This window comes from Schistocerca cancellata, chromosome 3 (assembly GCF_023864275.1).
Source record: "Schistocerca cancellata isolate TAMUIC-IGC-003103 chromosome 3, iqSchCanc2.1, whole genome shotgun sequence".
Lineage (NCBI taxonomy): Eukaryota > Metazoa > Arthropoda > Insecta > Orthoptera > Acrididae > Schistocerca > Schistocerca cancellata.
In genome coordinates, this window is record NC_064628.1 from 684,018,367 (window position 1) to 684,040,207 (window position 21,841).

The 21,841-nt window shown below is 44.4% G+C and overlaps 1 protein-coding gene across 1 annotated transcript in view; it reads left to right on the forward strand.

The window, feature by feature from the left end:
* The window catches only part of LOC126176509 (glutamate receptor ionotropic, kainate glr-3-like), a 131,280-nt gene that overhangs the window by 98,895 nt on the left and 10,544 nt on the right, over nt 1-21,841 (forward strand). The window contains exon 7 of the mRNA XM_049923665.1: nt 17,341-17,618. Within this exon, the coding sequence (XP_049779622.1) occupies nt 17,341-17,618 (278 nt within the window). The remainder of the gene's footprint in view (nt 1-17,340; nt 17,619-21,841) is intronic.

Here is a 21,841-nt window from a genome sequence, read left to right on the forward strand (position 1 = left end):
GTAATTCTGTCAGAGACAGCAATGGACTTGGAAGAGCAGTTGAACGGAATGGATGGTGTCTTGAAGGGAGGATATAAGATGAACATCAACAAAAACAAAACGAGGATAATGGAATGTAGTCGAATTAAGTCGGGTGATGTTGAGGGTATTAGATTAGGAAATGAGACACTTAAAGTAGTAAAGGAGTTTTGCTATTTGGGGAGCAAAATAACTGATGATGGTCGAAGTAGAGAGGATATAAAATGTAGACTAGCAATGGCAAGGAAAGCGTTTCTGAAGAAGAGAAATTTGTTAACATCGAGTATAGATTTAAGTGTCAGGAAGTCATTTCTGAAAGTATTTGTATGGAGTGTAGCCATGTATGGAAGTGAAACATGGACGGTAAATAGTTTGGACAAGAAGAGAATAGAAGCTTTCGAAATGTGGTGCTACAGAAGAATGCTGAAAATTAGATGGGTAGATCACATAACTAATGAGGAAGTATTGAATAGGATTGGGGAGAAGAGAAGTTTGTGGCACAACTTGACCAGAAGAAGGGATCGGTTGGTAGGACATGTTCTGAGGCATCAAGGGATCACCAATTTAGTACTGAAGGGCAGCGTGGAGGGTAAAAATCGTAGGGGGAGACCAAGAGATGAATACACTAAGCAGATTCAGAAGGATGTACGTTGCAGTAGGTACTGGGAGATGAAGAAGCTTGCACAGGATAGAGTAGCATGGAGAGCTGCATCAAACCAGTCTCAGGACTGATGACCACAACAAAAACAACAACATATGCGAAAGAGGGACAGAGACAGGGACAGACAGAGAGAGAGAGAGAGAGAGAGAGAGAGAGAGAGTCAAGTGAAAACGAGGCACTTGGGAAAAACTATTAGGTCTACAACTTTGCCTCACCCGTTTTGCAATAGACGGCAGTAGCGGCAAGTGGGGTTCACGTGGTTGGTTATAGGTGCAACACAATAAGCTTAGTCATATGTAAACATAATGCCATAAAAATATTAGTTGATTTGTGATTGCATCGTAAGGTTATTCTCGATTAAGTACGTCAACTGACGTACCCCGTTTCTCTCCATTTGCGGGCAGTTTTAATTTTCTGCTTTAACATGAAGAAATCTGCGGCTGTGACTCTTAAAATGCTGGGTAAGACCAATGGTAAGGGAACTATTAGTGGAAGAACGTGCAGAGAACGTTTTAAACGCCTTAAGAACGATGATTTTGATGTCGAAGACCGGCATGGTGGTGCAAGACAGAACGTTTTCGTAGCTACTGAAACAGACGAAGACAGTCACAGGACATCATTATCGAAAGCAATTGATGCGTTCGAGCCCAGCACTGAAACACAAACGGCCACAATACAGGGATAGACACGTGAAGGTAATATTGCAGCAGGTCAGTGCTCGATCCCTTGTCGCAAAACTCGTCAAAACATACATGGAATCGTTGAAATGAGAAGTCCTATCCCGCCCGCCGTGTTCTCTATACGTTGCTCTCTCTGACTATCACCTTTTTCGATAAGTGCCATACAGTCTGGCTGACCAGCATTTCCGATCATATGAACAAATGCAAAATTGAATCGATTCATGGATCCCTACAAAAGACGCCCAGTTGTTCCGCCACGGGATTCGTATTCTATCCGAAAGATGGGAGAATATAGTGGCCAGCGATGGGCAATACTATGAATCAAAATTTGTTTGTAAGTTTTTCACAATAAAGCCCCGAACTTCGAGAAAAAAAAGGCGGAAGCAAAGTTATAGACCTAGTAAGTAAATTGTTCATTATTTCAAACGTAGTCGCTATAACTCTTAACACATTTATCCCCCTGTGAGACAAGACGGTCATGGCCTTCATGGAAACATGTTTGTGATTGCGTACGGAACCATGATTGTGCCCAGGCATGTACCTCTTCATCCGAAGCAAATCGACGGCCACGAATGGACTCCAAAAAATACGGAACTCGCGTGGGTAGAGGTCGGGACGTTATAGAGGATGTGTACGGGCTTCCCAGCGAAACTTCTGCTGCACAGTCAAAACAACCTTTGCAACATGTGGGCGGGCGGGTATTACATTGAAACAGAATGGTGCCCTCCAGTGAGGTTCCTGAGTGTTTGGATCCGATGGTGCGCTGCCAGTTTTTGCAAAGTGTCCGCATTCGGCTGTGCATTAATTTGGCGCCTTGTTCCAGAAAGTCAATAAGCAGCGGGTCCTTGCAGTCAAAGAAAAATGTCATCATGACTTTGAGCTGGCGCGCACGGCTTTGGATTTTTTTTGCAGGGAATGAATCCATGTGCTTTCATTGATGACTCTAATACTTGCTCTCCGGCTCAAAATGATAACACCGTCATTCACCTACCACGACACTGCGGGGAGTGAAACGTATTTTTCATCGTGATCCCGTTCCAGGTGCTGCAGTGATATCGACTAGTGCTCTTCCGTCAAATTGTGTGGAACCCACTGCGCACAGATTTTCCGAAACTGTAGGTGCTCTGTCATGATTGAGTAGTACCGTGACTGACGCCCAGCATGAAACGCATCTCTTCTACCGCCCACCGCCGGTAATTTCTGTTGGCAACATCCACCACAGCAATTACAGAGGGGTAATGGCACAATGAATCTGTCCTGGCATGACTGCTGTCTTTCAGTGACACCCGACTTTCTCCACATCGTTTATTCTACACAAACACACGCGCATTGTTCTCACCAAACACAACGGACATTCTGGTATAAATTTCACTTCCTTACTCTCCTTTCACATACAAATACCTCTCTACATCTCGCTGTTCCTTTTCCTGGGCCTCGATATTGAAGTCGAACACACACGTGACACTCTGACCTCACGTCCACTACGTCTGTCTGCCGGCCGGTGTGACCGAGCGGTTCTAGGTGCTTCAGTCTGTAACTGCGCGACCATTAAGGTCGCAGGTTCGAATCCTGCCTCGGGCATGGATGTGTGTGATGTCCTTAGGTTAGTTAGGTTTAAGTAGTTCCAAGTTCTAGGGGGCTGATGACCTCAGAAGTTAAGTCCCACAGAACCACCTACCTGGATTACCACCGTCTATGCCAAGCTCGTTATATACTCTGTCTCGTTTTCATTTGACTGATCCTTGTGTTAAGCTCATATGCAGTCCTTTGAATAGGAAAAAGTTAATATCCATTTATAAATTAACCTTTCTTGATGTTAATTGTTATTTGATATTTCTGTATGAAACCTGATTCATTAGACGCGACTAGCCACAAAGAGCTGTGGATACAAGAGACGCCCAACTACTCACTGTATACTGATGAGCCAAAACATTATAACCACTTGCTTAATAGTTTGTCTGTCCGTATTTCTAAGGAAAAATATCACTCATTCTGCGAATCAGGGATCCGACAGTATGTTGCTAGGATTCTGGAGGTATGTCTACACAGAGGTCATGTGATTCACGTAAATGTTGGGCTGATGATTTAGGTATGGAGTGAGGTGCCCGTTAGTGACCCATCTGGGTTCCATAGGATTTACATCAGGCGAATTTGCTCGCCGAGACATCAACATGAGTCTACTATAATGCTCCTGAAACCAATATAGGAGGGTTCTGGCTCCGAGACGATAACAACTGTACTGCTGAAACATGACATTGCCGTCAGGGAACACATCAAGCATGAAGAGATGTAGGTGGTTGGCAACTGTCAGCCTGTCTTTGAGTACTACACAAGTCCCATCAAAGCGCAGGAGTATGTTCTCACATAATAAAAATACTTCCACCAACCTGCGTCCGGTGCGCTTTGCACGCTTCGAGCCGCTGCTCACTTCGATGACGGCGTTTGTGGAGACTCCCATCGACCTAGTGCAACGAGCTGACACATTTCCACTGATCACGGTCGAATACCGATGATCTCATGCACACTGCAACCGTAACTGACTATGTCGTTCGGTCAACATGTGAACACGTAGGGGTGGCCTCGCTTCCCGAGCACGGGGTCCCGGGTTCGATTCCCGGCGGGGTCAGGGATTTTCACCTGCCTCGAGATAACTGGGTGTTTGTGTTGTCCTCATCATTTCATCATCATCCAGGAAAGTGGCGAAATTGGACTGAGCAAAGGTTGGGAAATTGTACGGGCGCTGATAACCACGCAGTTGAGCGCCCCACAAACCAAACATCAACATAATCATCAGGGGTGGCCTGCTGCGTAGGAACGATGTATGATGAAAGGTGTGCTTCGAAACACTTGTGCATGCATCACCATTGTGTTCAGCAGAGATGGCACAGATCACCATCTACCCTACTTTACAGAGCAGACAAGCCTCCGAACCCTGAATTCTGTGAAGGGACGTGGATGTCCGACCATTTAGCGTCTAGTGGTAGTTCCTCTGTCCTTTAATCTCTTTTCGTAGTTGGTGACGACAGTAGGGCATCAACATTCGACTAGGTTCGCTGTTTTCGAGATACTCTTTCACAAGCTCTGCGTTACAACAGTCTGTCCTTTGTCAAAGTCGCTTATCTCAATGGATTTCCCTATTTTCAGCCCGTATCTTCGCTAGGGTGCTCCCCCGTCCGTGCCTGTTCTGTTTACGTTACAGCGTATCGTGCCTCCAATGCCACCAGGTGGCATCCAACGTCGCGATGGGCAGTTGTCGTAACGCTTTGGCTGCTCAGTGCACACGGTGTCAAAAGTATAGGTGCGTATATTGCGACCACTGATACCATTACATGTATCCACTTCAGTGTCAGACATTTGTCTGCTTGTGTCTGTGTATGTGCGGATGGATATGTGTGTGTGTGCGAGTGTATACCTGTCCTTTTTTCCCCCTAAGGTAAGTCTTTCCGCTCCCGGGATTGGAATGACTTCTTACCCTCTCCTTTAAAACCCACATCCTTTCGTCTTTCCCTCACCTTCCCTCTTTCCTGATGAAGCAACCGTTTGTTGCGAAAGCTTGAATTTTGTGTGTATGTTTGTGTGTCTATCGACCTGCCAGCACTTTCGATTGGTAAGTCGCATCATCTTTGTTTATATATATATATATAGTAAGTCACGCGTGTCTACTATTTTTCGCGTGAATGGAATTACACACATTCCACTGTGTTTAAGCAACCTATATATAACAATCATTACCAAAGCTAGCGAAGTTCATCGCGCTATGTGTCTCATTTCTCATAAGCATTGCTTTGCCTCCAAACAAATGTGCCTTCTAAAAGTCGACCCTTGGTCTGGTTTAATGAACCTGTCAGCCTCGGCCGCAGAGTACTAGGAGAGTACTACGATAGCAGTGACATGTGATCCATATCAATTGTTTACATGGACCTTGTATACAGCAGACGACTTCGATTGTTTGAATGTCGCCCATAGCTTGCGACACCGTTCTAAATTCAAAGTTAAGTATTGTCTATCTTCTGTATTATAATAAAAACTATTAACGTAATTTGCTTCAACTGTTGCATACCGATCCGATAAGGTAGCATCCTTTAGGCACCCTATAGGAGACGAGTGGGCAGGACCTCGCAAACACAACTTTCGTGTTTTCTGCGAAAACCGTATGTGAGGGAGAAAACAGAATAGCACGTCGTTTTGTTACAATTTTTGTTTAAAAATTTACTTAATGAGAAATAATACATATTGGAGAAACAATTTGAGTAAGGGTTTTAAATGGCCAGGTGTCTCAGTTAAAACTGACTGCTAGAGAGACAACAAAACCAAACATTTTCACAGTACAGGAAAGCACAGCAATTTCTTTCCCACAGACGGTTTTTTCTCTGGTTATGACAGTCTTCAGACAAGCACGAGGCATTAGTTTCCACCTGATGTTTTCTGCTTGGTCGTAATTGCGCCACTAAGCAGAATGTGCCTCTCAGCACACACAATTTGTTTTGCGTCCATGCATCCATACTTTAGTATCTCACCTGCTGCAGAAGAGAAAATAAATATTATCATGCTCTTCTCGCGAATTCTTGTGAGCTACTGACCATACTCATAATAGCTACATTATGTGGTCAAAAGTATCCGGACATCTGGACAATTTCGTGGAGCCCTCGATAGGTAATGCTGAAATTCAGTATGGTGTTGGCCCACCCTTAGCCTTGATGACAGCTTGATGGCAGTCATACGTTCAATCAGGTACTGGAAGGTTTCTTGGGGAATGGCAGACCATTCTTCACGGAGTGCTGCACTGAGGAGCGGTATCGGTGTCGGTCGGTGAGGCCTACCACGAAGTCGGCATCCCAAAACACCCCAAAGGTGTACTATAGGATTCCGGCAGGACTCTGTGCAGGCCAGTCCATTACACGTATGTTATTGTCGTGTAACGACTCCGACACAGGCCGTGCTTTATGAATCGGTGCTCGATCGTGTTGATAGATGCAGTCGCCATCTCCGAATTACTCTTCAACAGTGGGAAGCAAGAAGGTGCTTAAAACATCAATGTAGGCCTCTGCTGAGATAGTGTCACGCGAAACAATAAGGGGTGCAAGCCCCCTCCATGAAAAACACGACCACACCTTAACACCACCGCCTCCGAGTTATACTGTTGGCCCCCCACACCGGGCATTCGCTATACCCACACCCCGCCATCAGACCGCCACGTTGTGTATCACAATCTCAATTCGTAACTCCACACAACGTTTTTCCACTGTTCAATCGTCCAGTGTTTACGCTCCTTACACCAAGCGATGCGTCGTTTGGCATTTACCGGCGTGATGTGTGGCTTATGAGCAGCCCCTTGACCACGAAATCCATGTTTTCTCACCTCTCGCCTAATTGTCATAACACTTGCAGTGGATCCTTATACAGTTTGCAATTCCTGTTAGATGTCTGCGTATTACACATTGCGACCCTCTTCAACAGTCGGCGGTCTCAAATGGCTCTGAGCACTATGGGACTTAACTTCTGAGGTCATCAGTCCCCTAGAACTTAGAACTACTTAAACCTAACTAACCTAAGGACATCACACACATCCATGCCCGAGGCAGGATTCGAACCTGCGACCGTAGCGGTCGCGCAGTTCCAGACGGTAGCGGCTAGAACCGCTCGGCCACTCTGGCCGGCTCGGCGGTCTCTATCAGTGAACAGACGAGGTCGGCTTGTACGGTCTTGAGCTGTACGTGTCCCTTCACGTTTCCACTTCACTATCACATCGGAAGCAGTGGACCAAGGGATGTTTAGGAGTGTAGAAATCTCGCGTACAGACAGATGACAAGTGACACCCAGTGACCTGAACACGTTCGAAGTCCGTGAGTTCCCGCGGAGCGCCCTGTTCTGCTCCCTCACGATGTCTAATGTCTACTGAGGTCGCTGATATGGAGTACCTGGCAGTAAGTGGCAGCACAATGCACCTAATATGAAAAAAAAAAATATGTTTTGGGGGTGTCCGGATACTTTTGATCACACAGTTTATAATTATTAGTCTGAAAATGAGATAATTATTGACCTAATCTGGTGCAATGCACTGTCCTCAGTCACTATTTCCACTTATATCCCTAACGTCCTCTGTGTTATCCTATACAAAGGGTGGGCCCAAAAAGTTTGAAAAACTTGTAAGAGTGTTGGAGGGTAGGCTGTGCTTAGAAATAACTGCTAAGAAAAAAATTTGACAAGTTGAGCCACTTCCGATTTCATTAACATTGAAGTTAGCCAATTAGATCGTTGCTTGTCCAAATTCAAACACATTGCCAGATGCAATTAGTGTCAGTTGTCTGCATAGCGTAAACGTTAGTGCACGAGACTACTCAGTCTTTCACTCGGGTTCGATCATTACTATGGCCCCACCTCCTGTTTTTCTCTCTCTCTCTTCTTTGGCTTTAGGAAACCAAATGAATAACATTTGACAACACCGTCTCTGGCAGGCTGCTTGTATCTGTGCTAACTTCAAAGGTAATTAAATCGGAAACGGTGGAACGTATCGAATTTTTTTCTTAACAAATATTTCTCAGCATGACCTACCCTGCAACGCCTTCTGCAACGGTCCTTCTGACCACCCTGTATATTATTCGTCATTGCACATTTCTGTCCGCAGTGTTCAATGATTCGTTCATGGTATGGAAATTTCCACAAGCATCACCATCCAAACTTTATATAGCGAGGAAACATTCTTTTCTCTATGTGCAACTTAGAACAAGCCTTACAAAAATGTGTCCAATAATACGCTGCCCACTGCGTTGTTAATCCATTTAACATATGTGCGTCAGGAGAAAGTTCGATGCCATTATTCTTCGTCATTTTAAACACAAAATGAACACACGTATGAAAATAATTGATACAGTGGTGGATGGTTCCGTTGATTAAAAGTTAGTAGATGAATCTAGCGGTTTGCGATTCCAAACAAGAAAATTAAAGTTGGAATTTAAAATCTAGTCCTTCGGTTGCGATGAAGGAAAACCGCGGGTAACCCTGCTTCTGAATGGCCGCCTACAAACATACTTCTCCCATTTCGGTTCCGCTCATCCGTCAGGTTCAAGAACTCGATGAAAGACAGATGCTGTACAGAAGGAAATCTGTGGGATACTCACAAATGCCTTGTTGTAAATGTTTTAATCAAATTGTTTTTGTCTGGAATTGCGTTATTCTATTTTTTTTCTAACTGCCGTGATCGTTACAACAGTAAGTGTTAAGTTTGTGACTTAATCTGTTTGCTTTTTCGGTTGAAGTAATCTAGGCAGTAGCACTGGTTACGAAAGAAAAGAAAAAGTAAAAGTTGTCTTACTACTGCCATATCGAACTCTCTCGTGTGTCACTTTACAGCTACTAAATACCGAAGAAGCTGGGCAAGGGAACACCCTGTACGGAAACTGGATCAATGCCACCGGGTTCTCTTCATCTGTATGCCTGACGCCCGGTGATCGCCAGAAAGAAGTGCGGAGGCTGCCAGGTGGCAGTGTAGCCCCACTGTTTGTACAAAGCGGTGGGTTGGTCATACTTTCGTGTGGATATCGCACGCATCTCATCTTTATCGACGGTAATTTGAGGGCTGTGTAGTATTGGTAGAGGATTCTCCAACCTATCACACTGCGATGCAGTCAACGTTTCTCGATGGGTTCGTCTTTTAAGAGAATAATACAGGAATAAATCACGCCCAGGTTGTGAACTCTTTGATCCATGAGGTAGGACTGAACTGAGCGGAATGGTTTGCAGAATCTGCTGACATGATGCGGACAGGGCGTAGTTGGGCTTTCATCCAGTCCCTTGTTGACCAGTCTGATATGGCAGTTGGACATAGCAAAACGGAAGCAGAAGTTTTAAATTTCACATTTAAGGGGGGTAGGATGTCAAACGATCAGACTTGGAGCAGGAGAAACACCACAGGACATTTTAATTTCCACTGTCTATACTTTTACAAACAAATACATAAAACTTTGTCAGCATGGCCGGGAAGGATACAGTATTCACACTCATAGCAGTGGAAGTTCAAAAACTGAACAAAATAAAAAATTTTACATGTGAAATTTCATCATTTTTCCACTTAGTATTGGCTGCATTTGTTGCTATAGGTACACTTTTCTTCATAACTGAGAGAGATTCTTCGATGAATTTTGCACAGCATACAATACATACTTACCGGTGTATGAAACTCCAGAATTTCCCAAATCTATTAAAACTGTGGAAAAAATTGAGATAATTAACTATGAAGTTTGAGTTTTATCTAAACATGATGTTTAAAATGTAACAGCTCATTCATTTTTTCATAAATTTAATAAGTTCTAGAGTTTCACACACATGTAAGTATGGTTTGTATGCTGTGCAAAATTAATCGAAGAGTCTCTCTTACTTATGAAGAAAAGCGTACCCATAGCAACAAATGCAGCCAATAGTAAGTGAAAAAATGATTAGATTTTACACGTAAAAAAACTTATTTTATTATGTTTTTGAACTTCCACTGCGATGAGTGTGATTCCTTAATCCTTCCTGGTCACGCGGACAAAGTTTTATGAATGTATTTGTAAAAGTACAGCTAGTGGAAATTAAAATGTCCGTGGTACCTCTCCTGCTCGAAGTCGGCCTCCACACTTCCCTGTCAACTGCATCCCATGAAGCTTACAGGTAAGTGACGACGAATATTGTAGCTGTGGCTGCACTTAAAACAACACTGAACTTTGCGTTGCGCCTATTGTCGTAGCCTTGACTTCTTTTTACACTTGCAGTATAACACTGCAACTAATACACACTGAACAGTTATTCTTACTAAGCACGTCGCACTGCAGTGTGCATCTTCACACAGCATTCGTACTCAGGTCGTTCGTCGATAGCGTTCGTTTACAAAACAGTCACATTTGCAGGTTTCCTCCATTGGTACAAAAAGACTTATATTCTACTATTTACAAAAGATCACTTACAAGCTAATTTTTAGAATTAATGGTCACTCCTTTGGTTAAGTCCAGTGAACAACTGCTTCATGAATGGACTCTTTATATCTCAGGGTTTACTTTCACTAGTAAACCTAAAACATTCTTTCAAACCTTTCTTTTTTTAAGGGCTCATCTCCTCATTATGAAAACTACAGATTTCGCAACACTCGTTGCATTTATTCTTTAGTGCACTCAAGATCATTTTCTACTGCCACATACCGTATCTACTACTTAACGAACAAGCATTTAACGCTGAACCTTTTCTTTTGTGCTTTCCTTTGTGCTGGCCAAAATTTTTATATTTGAGGGCAGACTGGATAACAATAGGTCTCCCTCTTCGCTTCATGCACTCAGCAATCGTTCTCTGTATAATATATATAGTAAGTCACGCGTGTCTACTATTTTTCGCATGAATGGAATTACTCACATTCCACCTGTACATAACAAACATTACCAAAGCTAGCGAAGTTCATCGCGCTATATGTCTCATATCTCATAAGCATTGCTTTGCCTCCAAACACATGTGCCTTCTAAAAGTCGACCCTTGGTCTGGTTTAATGAACCTGTCAGCCTCGGCCGCAGAGTACTAGGAGAGTACTACGATAGCAGTGACATGTGATCCATATCAATTGTTTACATGGACCTTGTATACAGCAGACGACTTCGATTGTTTGAATGTCGCCCATAGCTTGCGACACCATTCTAAATTCAAAGTTAAGTATTGTCTATCTTTTGTATTGTAATAAAAACTATTAACGTAATTTGCTTGAACTGTTGCATAGCGATCGGAGAAGGCAGCATCCTTTAGGCACCCTATAGGAGACGAGTGGGCAGGACCTTGCAAACACAACTTTCGTGTTTTCTGCGAAAACCGTATGTGAGGGAGAAAACAGAATAGTACGTCGTTTTGTTACAATTTTTGTTTAAAAATTTACTTAATGAGAAATAATACATATTGGAGAAACAATTTGAGTAAGGGTTTTAAATGGCCTGGTGTCTCAGTTAAAACTGACTGCTAGAGAGCAAAACCAAACATTTTCACAGTACAGGAAAGCACAGCAATTTCTTTCCCACAGACGGTTTTAATAAAAATTTTTGGAAATTTGTGGTAAGTTCCTATGGGACCGAACTGCTGAGGTCATCGGTCTCTAGGCTTACAAGTTACTTAATCTAACTTAAAGTAACTTACGCTACAGACAACACACACACCCATGACTGAGGGAGGACTCGAACCTCAGTCGGGTTGAGCCGCGCGAAACAGTTTTGATAGAAAACCTATACATTATCGTTTAAAAAATACCTAACCTATGTCTGTCCGAATGTAAAAATTTGAAGTAAATTTAGCCTATGTGTGTCCGGCGTTTATTAGAGTATGGTGTAAATCTGAAGTATTTCAGTTACGAAGTTTCAAGTTTTTGGTAATAACGTTTCCTCTTTATATGTTCCATATATATTTATGTATAATATGTATTAAGGAATATATAGCCCATATCCGTCCGAATTCTCGTTGGAGTATACTGCAAAAATCTGAGGTAAATTGGTGAAGAACTTCCCAACATTTTTGATAACTTTTCTTCATTGTAGATTGTATACATACATATTACCTATTATGTATATAAATTATGAATATAGAATATATCAGCTGGCCACTGTGGCCGAGCGGTTCTAGGCGCTATAGTCTGGAACCGCGCTACTGCTACGGTCGCAGGTTCGAATCCTGCCTCGGGCATGGATGTGTGTGATGTCCTTAGGTTAGTTAGGTTTAAGTAGTTCTAAGTCTAGGGGACTGATGACCTCAGATGTTAAGTCCCATAGTGCTTAGAGCCATTTTACCATTTTTTAGACTATATCCGTCTTAATGTTCGTTGCAGTATTGTGTAAGAAATCGTTCAAATGGCTCTGAGCACTATGGGACTTAACTTCTGAGGTCATCAGTCCCCTAGAACTCAGAACTACTTAAACCTAACTAACCTAAGGACATCACACACATCCATGCCCGAGGCAGGATTCGAATCTGCGACCGTAGCGGTCGCACGGTTCAAGACTGAAGCGCGTAGAACCACTCGGCCACTCCGGGCGGCATTGTGTAAGAATTTGAAGTAAATCAGTGAAGTACTTTTCGAGCTTTTTGGTAACAACGTGCAACGCCTACTTTTCTTCATACAGGGTGAACATTAATGAAACCGGCAAACTACAGGGACAGATTCCTTGTGTGTTGCAGATGATGGATAGTAGCGGTTGTCATGCAGGATAGACATAATCGTACTTTGGTTTACGCTATGTTGACGGGACACTTGCCTGGAGCCAGTACTAGGTTTCGTCCTAATATGCTGTAGTACCCGCTCCTCCAAATCTAGTATACGCACAGTCTGCTGCTTCTCTGTGCGTTCGTCTGTCTGAAAGGACCTGTGATCACACTAGTTTTGCCTCTCGACTGATCCCATCTGCTTGGCCGTACACAGACACTATCTTGGCTTTTTCCCGACATGAATACCGGACTATTCTGCTTCTACAGTACGCTGCGCCAGTCACACAGCTTGCAACTCAGGAGGAACACAGGGCGAGTGGTTGGAGGAAATGTCATTCCTCAGCGCCATCTATAGTGGCCACGATGCATTTCCGTATGCATGTTCATAGTACTTTTTCTTCCATTTCTAGTAAGGAATCAGTCCCTCCAGTTTGCCGATTTTAGTAACGTTCACCATGTGAAATGGTTCGATTCCCGACCGGGTTGGGGATTTTTTCTGCACGAGCACTGGATGTTAGTGTTGTCCTTATCATTTCATCACCACCATCCTCATTATCCGTACCAGTTGATCGACTGGATTCTGTAAACATTGGGACTATGTACGGGCGCTGATGAACGCACAGTTGAACGCCCCACACACCAATCATCATCATCATCAACAACAACCTGTGAAATAGTCTACAGTGAAGAACCAGAGAAAGTGGTGCACCTGCCTAATATCGTGTCGGCCCCCGCGAGCACGCAGAAGTGCCACAATACGACGTGGAATGGACTCGACTAATGTCTAAAATAGTGTTGGAGGGAATTGAGACCTTGAATCCTGCAGGGCTGTCCATAAATCCGTAAGAGTATGAGGAGGGTGGAGATCTCTTCTGAACAGCAAGTTGCAGGGCATCCCAGATATTTTCAGTAATGTTCATGTCTGGGGAGTTTGGTGCGACTTCAGAGAAGTGTTCTTGGAGCCACTCTGAAGCAATTCTGCACGTGTAAGGTGTCGCATTGTCATGCTGGAATCGCCCAAGTCCGTTGGAATGCACAATGGACAAGAATGGATACAGGTGATCAGACAGGATGCTATCGTACGTGTCACCTGTCAGAGTCGTACCTAGATGTGTCAGTGGTCCCATATCACTCCAACTGCAGTCGCCCCGCACCATTACAGAGCCTCCACCAGCTCTAACAGTCTCCTGCTGACATACAGGTCCCTGGATTCATGAGGTTGTCTCCATATCCGTACACGTCCATCCGATCGATACAATTGTAAACGAAGCTCGTCCGACCAGGCAATATGTTTCAGTCCAATGTCGGTGTTGACGGGCCCAGGCGAGGCGTAATGCGTTATGTCGTGCAGTTATCAAGGATACACGAGTGGGCCTTCGGTTTCGAAAGCCCATATCGATGATGTTTCGTTGAATGGTTCACACGCTACTTGTTGGTGACCTACCATTGAAATCTGCAGCAATTTGCGGGAAGGTTGCACTTCTGTCACATTGAACGATTCTCTTCAGTCGTTGTTGGTCCCGTTCTTGCAAGATCTTTCTGCGGTCGCAACGATGTCAGAGATTTGATGTTTTACCGGATTCCTGATATTCACGGTAGACTCGTGAAATTGTCGTACAGGAAAATTCCCATTTCATCGCTACCTCGGAGATGGTGTGTCCCATCGCTCATGCTCCGATTATAACACCACGTTCAAACTAACTTAAATCATGATAACCTGCCATTGTAGTAGCAGTAAGCGATCTAACAACTGCGAGACACTTGTGTTATGAGGGTTGTCCAGAAAGTAAGTTCCGATCGGTTGCGAAATTTGAACCACAGTGAAAACCAGAAACGTTTTATTTGCAACGTTTGTAAGTAGGCTGTTTAGGTTCTTATATTGGTAACGCCACCGCCACCTAGCGCTCTGTATGAAAAGCACTGGCTGTGCTGTGTGCAGTCTGTGGCTGGTTTGCATTGTTGGAATTTGCTATTGTAGTGTTGGGCAGTTGGCTGTTAACAGCGCGTAGCGTTGCGCAGTTGGAGATGGGCCGCCAGCAGTGGTGGATGTGGGGAGAGAGATGGCGGAGTTTTGAGAGCGGATGATCTAGACAGAGACAGTAAATTTGTAATATTGGATATCATGGACTGATATAGACATTATGACTTTTGAACACTATTAAGGTAAATACATTGTTTGTTCTCTGACAAAATCTTTCATTTGCTAACTATGCCTGTCAGTAGTTAGTGCGTTCAGTAGTTTGAATCTTTTATTTAGGTGGCAGTATTGGCGCTCGCTGTATTGCAGTAGTATGAGTAACGAAGATTTTTGTGAGGTAAGTGATTTGTGAAAGGTATAGGTTATTGTTAGTCAGGGGCATTCTTTTGTAGGGATTATTAAAAGTCAGATTGCATTGCGCTAAAAATATTGTGTGTCAGTTTAAGCAGAGTCATTTATAATTTTTCTACGGGGACGTTTGAACCTTCCATATCCTTCTCTATATAGTCGCCGCTCCAACATCGAATGTTGTTGTAGTGTTGTATCAACTTTCCAATATCCTCTCATGGAAAGCAGGAGCTTGTGCTTTCGGCCAGTCTGCAGCTCGTTGTCTGTGGAAAATTTTTGTCTTCATAGCGAGCGATTCTTGTGAGATGAGACTCAGGGGGAGCCATTTACGCACTGTATTGTGGGCGATCAGATACTTCTCATCGGAAACACCGCAGGAGCGTCTTCATTGCCCCTGCAGTGTGTGGCTGAAAACTGAACTGCTCGACAGTTGTGTTATGTGGGCTGCATGACACAGGCGAAATCTCTAATCAGGCCCTCGTACTTGGTGGGAGATGCTATTCCCTACTCATCTTTACGTGCCCACTGTACACTCACAACTGAAAAGAGCGACGCGACACGATCGACAGGCATACTAGAGACACTGACCAACACATCTGTGCAAAGCTTTACCGGATTTTCCCTGTGGTTTCCATTTCGGTACCGATTGGAACTTACTCAACAATCCTCGTATACAGGCTGTTACAAAAAGGTACGGCCGAACTTTCAGGAAACGTTCCTCACACACAAATAAAGAAAAGATGTTATGTGGGCATGTGTCCGGAAACGCTTAATTTCCATGTTAGAGATCATTTTAGTTTCGTCAGTATGTACTGTACTTCCTCGATTCTCCGCCAGTTGGCCCAATTGAAGGAAGGTAATGTTGACTTCGGTGCTTGTGTTGACATGCGACTCATAGCTCTACAGTACTAGCATCAAGCACATCAGTACGTAGCATTAACAGGTTAGTGTTCATCACGAACGTGGTTTTGCAGTCAGTGCAATGTTTACAGATGCGGAGTTTGCAGATGCCCATTTGATGTATGGATTAGCACGGGGCGATAGCCGTGGCGAGGTACGTTTGTATCGAGACAGATTTCCAGAACGAAGATGTCCCGACAGGAAGACGTTCGAAGCAATTGATCGGCGTCTTAGGCAGCACGGAAGATGATGATGAAGACGACACAACACCCAGTCATCTCGAGGCAAGTGAAAATCCCCGACGCCGCCCGGAATCGAACCCGGGACCCCGTGCTCGGAAGCGAGAACACTACCGTGAGGACACGACATGCGGACCTCAGTATAGATCACGAAAAGCATGAGCAGCACGGGGTACCGGATTCGATTCCGGGCGGTGTCAGGGATTTTCATCTGCCCCGAGATGACTGGGTGTTGTTGTGTAGTCTTCATCATCAACATTCATCCCCATTACGGTCGGAGGAAGGCAATGGCAAACAACCTCCATCAGGACCTTGCCTAGTTCGTCGGTGCGGGTCTCCCGCATCGTTCCCCTACACTCTGTCAAGAAGCATGGGACTTCATTCATAGATACTACACTAAAGTGCCAAAGATACTGATACAGGCATGAGTGTTCAAATATAGAGATACGTAAACAGGTAGAATACGGCGCTGCGATCGAGAACGCTTATACACGAGGATTGTCCAGAAAGTATGTTCCGATCGGTAGCGAAATGGAAACCACAGGGAAAATCCGGTAAAGCTTTGCACAGATGTGTTGGGCAGTGTCTCTAGTATGGCCGTCGATCGTGTCGCGTCGCTCTTTTCAGTTTTGAGTGAGCAGTGAATACGTAAAGATGCGTAGGGAATAGCGTCTCCAGCCAAGTTTGAGGGCCTAGTTAGAGATTTCGCCTGTGTCATGAAGCTCACAGAACGCTACCGCGAGGCCACGACCTGCGGACCTCAGTGTAGTTTATATCACGAAAAACATGAGCAGTGCGCTGATTTTCTCCCCTTTCGTTGATGTATTTCTTGGTGAACGAATTGCATTCATCTACTTTTTTGTTCCTGGTAGATTAAAACCGTGTGCCGAACCGAGACTCGAACTCGGGACCTTTGCATTTCGCGGGCAAGTGCTCTACCGACTGAGCTACCCAAGCACTACTCACGCCCCGTCCTCACAGCTTTACTTCTGCCAGCACCTCGTCTCCTACCTTCCAAACTTAACAGAAGCTCTCCTGCAAGGTAGGAGACGAGGTACTGGCAGAAGCAAAGCTGTGAGGAGGGGGCGCGAGTCGTGCTTGGATTGCTCAGTCGGTAGAGCACTTGCCCGCGAAAGGCAAAGTTCCCGAGTTTGAGTCTCGGTCCGGCATACAGTTTTAATCTGCCAGGAAGTTTCATATCAGCGCACACTCCCCTGCAGAGTGAAAATCTCATTCTGGATCATCTTTTTTGGTTCTGAGCCTCCAGTGGTGTTAGCGATGCGGCAGCTAATCAGGTCGTTGCTGTGCCCCCTGCAGTCGTCTTCGTCGCCGACGGTGCGCGGGCTGTACGAGCGCTGGCTGCAACCGGAGGCGGCGGCGGCGGCTGCCGGGCGCCTGCAGCCGTCCCTGGTGTCGGCGTTCAGCGCCACCTGCTCCCAGCCGCACGCCGCCTTCATGGGCATGCGCGGCCTGTACGCCAGGATGGCGCCGCGCCTGCCCTGCACCCTGGTCGAGGTGCCCGGCGCAGCCTCCACCATCCTGTACGGCTTCGGCGTGCGCCTGAACTTCCCCTACCGGGACGTCCTCAACCGCAAGTCAGTGCGCCTGCTGGCCCGTGTAACCTGAGTGGCCAAAAGTCACAGGTCGGCGTGTCCCATCTGAACACGCATCCCGTATACTGCCGAAGGAAGCGGCTTGATGAGGTTCAAATGGCTCTAAGCCAGTGGTTCCCAACCGGTGGTCCGCGGACCCCCAGGGGCCCGCGAGCTGTGCCAGGGGGGTCCGCAAGACGCTGTTACAATAAAAAATATATTAAATATGTTTCGTATGATAACAGATTTTTTGTTTCGGCCGCTTCCTGCATGAGCATTTTTAAGCTCAATATTTTTTTCAATCATGAATATGTCAATGTTTTTTGTAACTACGAAAAACAGAAAACGTATAAAAAGATAGGTGCATGATACTGTGATATGACAAGGTACCAATCATGATCGATGAGAGGGTCCTCGAGCAAATTTTGTTGGGAACCACTGCTCTAAGCACTATGGGACTTAACATCTGAGGGGCTTGATGAGGGATGTAGCGCAAGTGTAGACACGTCTTCAAAAACGGCCTGGAAAGCTTGTAAAGCTGTTGCAGGGTATGTTGTGTTGAGAAACTACTGTTACTATACGTTCTGGCGTTTCCGAATTAATTAACATTGAAGTTAGCCAATAAGGTGACTGCGCGCGCAAATTCGAGTGGCCAGAGACGGTGTCGCCAAATGTGTTCTTCGTTTCGTTTCCTAAAGCCGGTCCGCAGCTCGTGGTCGTGCGGTAGCGTTCTCGCTTCCCACGCCCGGGTTCCCGGGTTCGATTCCCGGCGGGGTCAGGGATTTTCTCTGCCTCGTGATGACTGGGTGTTGTGTGATGTCCTTAGGTTAGTTAGGTTTAAGTAGTTCTAAGTTCTAGGGGACTGATGACCGTAGATGTTAAGTCCCATAGTGCTCAGAGCCATTTGAACCATTTTTTTCCTAAAGCCGAACAAGAGAGCAGTACGAAAATTGGACGTGGGACGTTAGTAAGGATCGAACGCGAGTCAAAGGCTGGGCAGTCTCGTGTGCTATCATCTACACATTGAGAACAACTAACAGTTGTTCTGTATGGCGGGGCGATTGAGACCGTGTAACTAGCTCATTGGCTAATTTCAATGCCAATTCTAATTAATTCTGGAACGGCGCGACGTACCGAATTTTTATCTTAACAATTACCTGTTGGCACAACCTACCCTACAACATCCTTAGAGCTTTTCGGGCTGTTTAAGAAAAAAATGGTTCAAATGGCTCTGAGCACTATTGCACTTAACAAATGGTTCAAATGGCTCTGAGCACTATGGGACTTAACATCTGAGGTCATCAGTCCCCTAGAACTTAGAACTACTTAAACCTAACTAACCTAAGGTCATCACACACATCCATGCCCGAGGCAGGATTCGAACCTCCGACCGTAGCGGTCGCGCGGTTCCAGACTGAAGTGCCTAGAACTCCTCGGTCACAGCAGCCGGTAGACTCTTTCTGACCACCCTGTACGAGCAGTGAGCTACAGATATGCGCGCTCTTAACATGGTAGCAAATCGCAAATTAACCGACTTTGAACTTAGGATGACTGGACGAGAATCATATGTCATACCTAGAGACATAAAAAAGTCGTTTTATTTTATGGCCACACTGAGTGTGATTTTTTGCCAAAATCGCAGTTATTTTTGCAAATTAGTCAATACTTTTGGTAATCTCGTTTTATTTAGTTGCAAAATTCGGTCTGTTTTTTGCCAAATTCGGTTTTCTTTGCCAGATTTGGTGCTTTTTTTTTTTTGAAAATTCTGTCTTTTTTTGTCACATCTGGTATCTTTTCTGCCAAAGTTCGTGTAGTTTTTGACAAATACATTCTGTCTTTTTATTCGCAGATTAGGTGACTTTTTTGCTAAATTCGGTGTTATGTTATTGAATTATTTGGTGTTAGGTTATTCAAATATTGGTTATTTTATTGGAATATTCTATGGTTCTTCTGCCAAATTCGATGTTTTTTGCCAAATTCCATGTTTTCCTACAAAATTCGATGTTTTTTCCATATTTGGTGTTTTTTGCCATATTATGTATTATTTTTGATAATTTCGGTGCTATTTTCCTTATCACATCAAAGCTCCTTATGCTGGAAATGACCAGTAAGTTTAAGATTATACACAAACAGCAGCCTAGAGGAGAAGTCAAAATGCGGTTGTAACATTCAATAACAGTAGTAGACTGTCGTCCTCAGATTTATAACATATTTACATGGTGAAATTACAAATTTCACGATATGTAGTAGAAATCGCCGATTTCCCTTTATTTCACTAAAAACCGCTAATTTCGTGTTATTTTTAGCGTAATCGATTCCGCGAAGTTTTCCTGTTCCTAGTTATATAATATCGGGCATTAAAACAACGATAAGGACTTCCGAAATCAACGGTGTCTAGGGTGGACCTTACGTATCGTAGGGACAATATTTCCACACGCTTAAAAATCCGCACAGGAGGATCACAGGTGTGTGAGAAACGGATGTCATGTCACCACCTCAGAGCCATACCGTGCGATGGCCGGTCTACTTGTGAGTCAGACTGCCGCGGATTTGAATACGGGACTTGAGGAACACATTTCTACTACGACAGTACGGAGAGAAGTGCACCGCATAAGACATAGAATACAGAGTTTCACAGCCGGAATTTGCGTTGTTGGTGATATTTGTTTTATGGGCTTTAGGCCGTGATCCAGGCAATAACTCTCTGCCTAACGTTTCGTCTTCCAATGCTGGAGACATCATCAGAGGTTTTAACTACTCAGAAAGTAGTTGCAGTATCAAACAAGCTCACCTACCGTACTGTTTATACGTATCAACGCAACGATCGTTTCGTGACGTCATTAAAACGCTGTCTAATTTCGCGGAGTCGCTCCGACCTATGTTATGTAGCGTTTAGGGACGAAAAGTCGGCATTGTTTGTTTTATTTTAAGGCCCACAACTTGTCTAATTTCAACCATTCTTCTTTTCTTTCGAAGTTATTTTGTGCTTTTGAATTTCTACGGCCTATCTGAACATTTTTGCTATGATACGTACAAACAGTTCCGCCTGCTAAGCTTCTTTTTTATTTTGAGTCTTTAAAACCCTGACCTGTGATGATGCCTCCATCATAGGAAGACGAGACGTTATGCAGAGAAGTACAACATAGACCATGGCCTATTGCCGTAAAACAAATATCACCAATAACACACCTTGCAGACTTCAGCAGCCGGTAACTGACAGCACATACGGTCCCTTTCTATAACTTTTGGCCACTCAATGTAGTCAAAATAAAGAGCTGGAGTAATTTGCTGTAATTTACCATTAAATTATAAATGTATTAGTGTTCTGTTTCTCTTCATGATGCACATATAAGGTGATAGGTAAATGCCTCTTACTGCAGCCACAACTTACTTCTTCTGTCTAACCGTTTCATCGGTCTTGGTAATTCTGAGAGTTAGCTGGTAAGGGTAAGTTTAGGAGGTAAAAGCTGATGTACTGTAGTTCTTATTTGCCATGAGAAGTCTGGCTTTAAATCGCTGTGATGGCAACCTCATCGCCAGTTTTGCCTATTTCCTGACGGTGACCCGTTCAGGGACATTTCTTGTACATTTACAACATTTAAAACTGAAGCGGTTTCCGAGTGTTCTTATCATTTCATAAATATTTCATCTTTAACTTACATCTTTGTGCTGCTTGCCCCTCTGATTAATCAGTTCTGAGATCTACCCTTCCTATCAACTATAGTGTAGAATGACTTTCCACACTATGCAAGCGATTTGAAACTTCCTGGCAGATTGAAACTGTGTGTCAGAAACGGGCCTCTGCCTTTCGCGGGTGACTGCTCTACCGACTGAACTACCCAATCACGCCTCACAACCCGCCTTCGCAGGTTTACTTCCGTCAATACCTCTTCCCGTACATTCCAAAGTTCACATACGTTCTCCTGCAGCCGTATGGGACTAACACTCCTGGAAGAAAGGATATTGCGAAGACATGACTTACCCACAGCCTGGACGATTGTTTCCACAATGAATCTGCACTTTGCGACGGAGTGTACACTGATCTGAAACTTACTGGCAAATAGGCTCTGTTATTCCTAGACAAGGCACCAACTCATCTTTTCTCTGCATACCATCTCTACGTCGCTTTTCACTCTTCCGGTACCCATCCCACAAGCTTTCTCATACCACATCCTGTTACAGCCTATCTGCGTCCAAATTTCTCCCGAGACACTGTAAAGGTACTA